Source organism: Otolemur garnettii, unplaced genomic scaffold (assembly GCF_000181295.1).
Source record: "Otolemur garnettii isolate 467f Iridium unplaced genomic scaffold, OtoGar3 scaffold00212, whole genome shotgun sequence".
NCBI classification, from domain to species: Eukaryota; Metazoa; Chordata; class Mammalia; order Primates; family Galagidae; genus Otolemur; species Otolemur garnettii.
Genome location: NW_003852607.1, coordinates 888230 through 891771, shown reverse-complemented (window position 1 = coordinate 891771; position 3542 = coordinate 888230). Strand labels below are relative to the sequence as shown.

General features: G+C 51.8%; 1 protein-coding gene across 2 annotated transcripts; it reads left to right on the top strand.

The window, feature by feature from the left end:
* The first annotated feature begins 1432 nt into the window (after window positions 1–1432).
* Window positions 1433–3310, top strand: LOC100958019 (reticulophagy regulator 2-like). 2 transcript variants are annotated; one of them, XM_003801586.3, is made up of 6 exons: window positions 1448–1466; window positions 1766–1909; window positions 2073–2149; window positions 2324–2459; window positions 2695–2978; window positions 3081–3310. In XM_003801586.3, exons 1-6 carry the CDS (start codon window positions 1448–1450, stop codon window positions 3294–3296), a joined length of 876 nt encoding a protein of 291 aa, XP_003801634.1. In that variant the 3' UTR covers window positions 3297–3310. The 2 variants fall into 2 exon arrangements, with proteins under 2 accessions (XP_023363754.1, XP_003801634.1); XM_023507986.1 differs by having other exon boundaries at window positions 1433–1466; window positions 2695–3310.
* The last annotated feature ends 232 nt before the right edge of the window (window positions 3311–3542 follow it).

The window sequence follows — 3542 nt, the reverse complement described above, 5'->3', positions numbered from 1 at the left end:
GAGAGAGAGAGAGAGAGTATCTCACTCTGTTGTCCTGGGTAGAGTGCTATGGTGTCATAGCTCACAGCCACCTCAAACTCTTAGACTCCAGCCTCTTGAGTAGCTGGGACTACAGGTGCTTGCCATGACACCCAGTTAGTCTTTCTTTTTTTTTTTTTTTGGAGACTGAGCCTCAAGCTGTCCCCCTGGGTAGAGTGCTGTAGCATCACACCTCACAGCAACCTCCAACTCCTGGGCTCAAGCAAGTCTCCTGCCTCCGCCTCCCAAGTAGCTGGGACCATAGGCGCCTGTTGTTGTTGTTGTTTGGTGTTGGATTTGAACCCACCACCTTAGGTGTATGTGGCTGGCGCCTTAGCCACTTGAGCCACAGGCGATTAATTTTTATTTTTATTTTATTTTTTATTAACATGTAATACATCCTGAATTTGGCATCTGAAGATGCCTTGGAGAGTGTCTCCTTAGGCCCCTACCACTCAATAATCTGTCCCCCTTTTCTCTATATCATCCCCAGAGGAGCCACAGGTGAGCACAAGCCATCTCTTGAAAACATATACCCAAATCCTATCTTGTTTGTTGGTGCTGATGTCACCATGGAGCAGGGCCATGCTGCAGTTTACAGGCACAGACCCCAGCATAGTGAATAGACTGGGTAATAAGCCATGGAGTTGTCTTGATCCTAGACTCCAGTATATGTGTTTATGTGCTTGTTCCTTTTGGAGGAGAAGGTTGGCTACTTCCGTCTTAGCTTCCAAGACTGGGACAGCCTTCTTGTGGGAGGTGGGGTTGTCCACCTTTTTAGACTGAAGATATCATTGCCATTCTCGGAGGGATTTGTGTGTCTAGAAAGCTGGTGTCTGAGGCCTCCAGGGGTCATATCATGTCTCCCAGTGAGGGTGCCAGGTCAGGAGCCCTGACCCACCTGCTGAGTGTGCCCAAGTTGTGCAATCACCTGACTGAGAGGTGGCTCACCTTCCAGATTCACCTGCAGGAGCTGCTGCAGTACAAGAGGCAGAATCCAGCTCATATAACCTGTGTCATATAACAGTTCTCTGGGCCCAGGAGGATCAGTGGGGGAGATAGAGGACAAGTGATGTATGAACTCCCTTCTTGGGAGTCCCTGAAGGAAGAGGCCCGGGTGCTTCCCTGAGGCATTATTCAGTTACTCCCTAGTATAGAAGATAGGCTTGCTTTGGGAATAAGGTTCTGAGGGCCTGGCACCTTGTCCTGCTAAGGCAGATTGGGTGAATTATACATTTTTGGCAGTGTTTTTCAAACTTCTTGAATTAATGGCCTTGAACATCTTGACTAAATTGGATCACACCGTTCCTTGAAGGCATGTCTATCTGTCCACTCACTGAACAGTCTTTTCTTACCCAGACCTTGTGTTCTGTGCAGTTCTATCCTCGAGCCTGCTCTGGCTGTGCTGGGATACTGTGTTCCAAGAATTATGATTTACTACATTGTCTGTGAGTAGGGTCTAGCCCAACCCTTCTCAAAGCCCTCTGCTTCCCTGGTGTGACTGGGCGGGGGGCGGGGCTAAGTTCTGTCTGCTCAGTTACTGACTTGTGGGAGGGCTCCAGGGATATTGTAGCATTGGTAACAGGAAGCCTCATCTGGAGAGGACAGTGGGTGGGGAGGGAAGAGGTTGGCACAGCCTTGGGAAAGGACTTTATCTTTCTTCAGCCCTGCCTGTTGAGGGACTAGGTGAATGTGGGCCCTTAGGAAGTTTGTATGGGGAGCTCGGAGTGGACTTTCTAACCCACAGTGCTGAGTATCCTGCTGTGGCCCCTGGTGGTTTATCATGAGCTAATCCAGAGGATGTACACTCGCCACAAGTCCCTGCTTATGCAGCTGGACTACAGCACGAAGGCGGATGCTGCTGTTTTGCGTCACAAACATGACAAGAAGAGTAAGGGGCTCCCTTAACCCCGAGGGGCAAAAGTAGGGGAGGGAGGGCCTTGGCTTGTGGCTTATGAAATGCCCTGGAATTGAGATCTCCAGGTCCTGGACTGTGTTTATACCCCAACCCTTTTCCACGCTTGGTCACTGCCCTGCTGCTCTTGCTTCTCTAGAGCAGCAAGGAAAGAACATACCTGCAGGAGGTGATGAGCCAGGGGCAGAGGCGGAGCTGACTGGCTTCTCCCTGGGGGTGAGCTTTGGGGAGATGGGTGTGGTGAGCAGAAGGCAGGGGTGAGGGGGAGGTCTGCCTGCTTTAGAATTGTCACCTCTCAAGGGGGCGTGAGCCAGAGGTTGGCGGGGAGAGCATGCCCCTGAAAAATTGGTTCTTTTATCACCCGTTGTGTTCACCCTATCTCTCCTACAGGTAGATGTGAAGAAAACGGCACTGGCATTGGCCATTACAGACTCAGAGCTGCCAGATGAGGAGGCTTCCATCTTGGAGAGTGGTGGCTTCTCTGTATCCCAGGCTGCAACTCCACAACCGACTGATGTCTCTGAGGGTAAGGGTGCTTCTTGCTCCCTTCCTGCTGCCTGCTGTGGGCTGCTGGTTCTCTTCTCTGACCCCCGTCAATGTTTTTGCTGGGGAACCGACCCTCTAATTCTGCTCTAAGCTCCTGAAAGACCCTAATAAGGTTTGGTCCAGGATTCCATGTCTCATTCTCAGCCTTGAAATGACTGGCTGTTTTGGCCAAATGGAGTAGCAGGCTTATTTCTAACCCTGTGTTCTCTGTACAGATTTGGACCAGCAGAGGGAGCCAGAGGCGGCCCTGAGCTGTGAGCTGGGGGAGAGAGAAGAGGCAGAGCTGGTACCTCCCAAGGACCTACTGGCCACCTCTCAGACCTTGGCAAATCAAGCCCTGGACTCGGAGGAAGAGGAAGATGTGACAGCTAAGAAAACCTTGCTTCGGCTCTCATCCTCCCTTCACTTTGTGAACACACACTTCAGTGGGTCAGGATCCTCCCCAGATAGAGTGAAGTCCTCCCTTGAAGTACCAGTGGAGACGCTGAGCCCGGAGACAGTGAGTGGAGACCTCAGCACTCCACTCAGCATCCTGTTGCCCCTACTTGGCCTTGCTGAAACTGACCGAGTGCCCTCCTCCATGTTCTCAAGTCTTCCCCAGGACTCACCCCAGCTCCTGGCTGACCCTGAGGAAGAAGAGGGATTCACTACTGAGGACTTTGAGTTGCTGGATCAAGGGGAGCTGGAGCAGCTGAATGTGGAGCTGGGTTTGGAGCCAGAGACACCCCGAAGACCCCCTGATGCTCCATCCCTGGGGTCTGACAACCATTCTCTGGTACAGTCAGACCAAGAGGCTCAGACCATGGCAGAGCCATAAGCCATGGGGAAGGAGCTGCAGGTATAGCAGGGTTTCCTTTTTATTTATTTATTTAAAGAGACAGAGTCACTTTGTCGCCTTCAGCAGAGGGCTGTGGCATTGAAGCTTACAGCAACTTCCAGCTCTTGGCTTTGGCGATTCTCTTGCCTCAGCCTCCTGAGTAGCTGAAACTATAGGCGCCCACCACAATGCCCAGCTATTTTTTTGTTGCAGTTTGGCCGGGCCAGGTTTGAGCCCGCCCCCTCA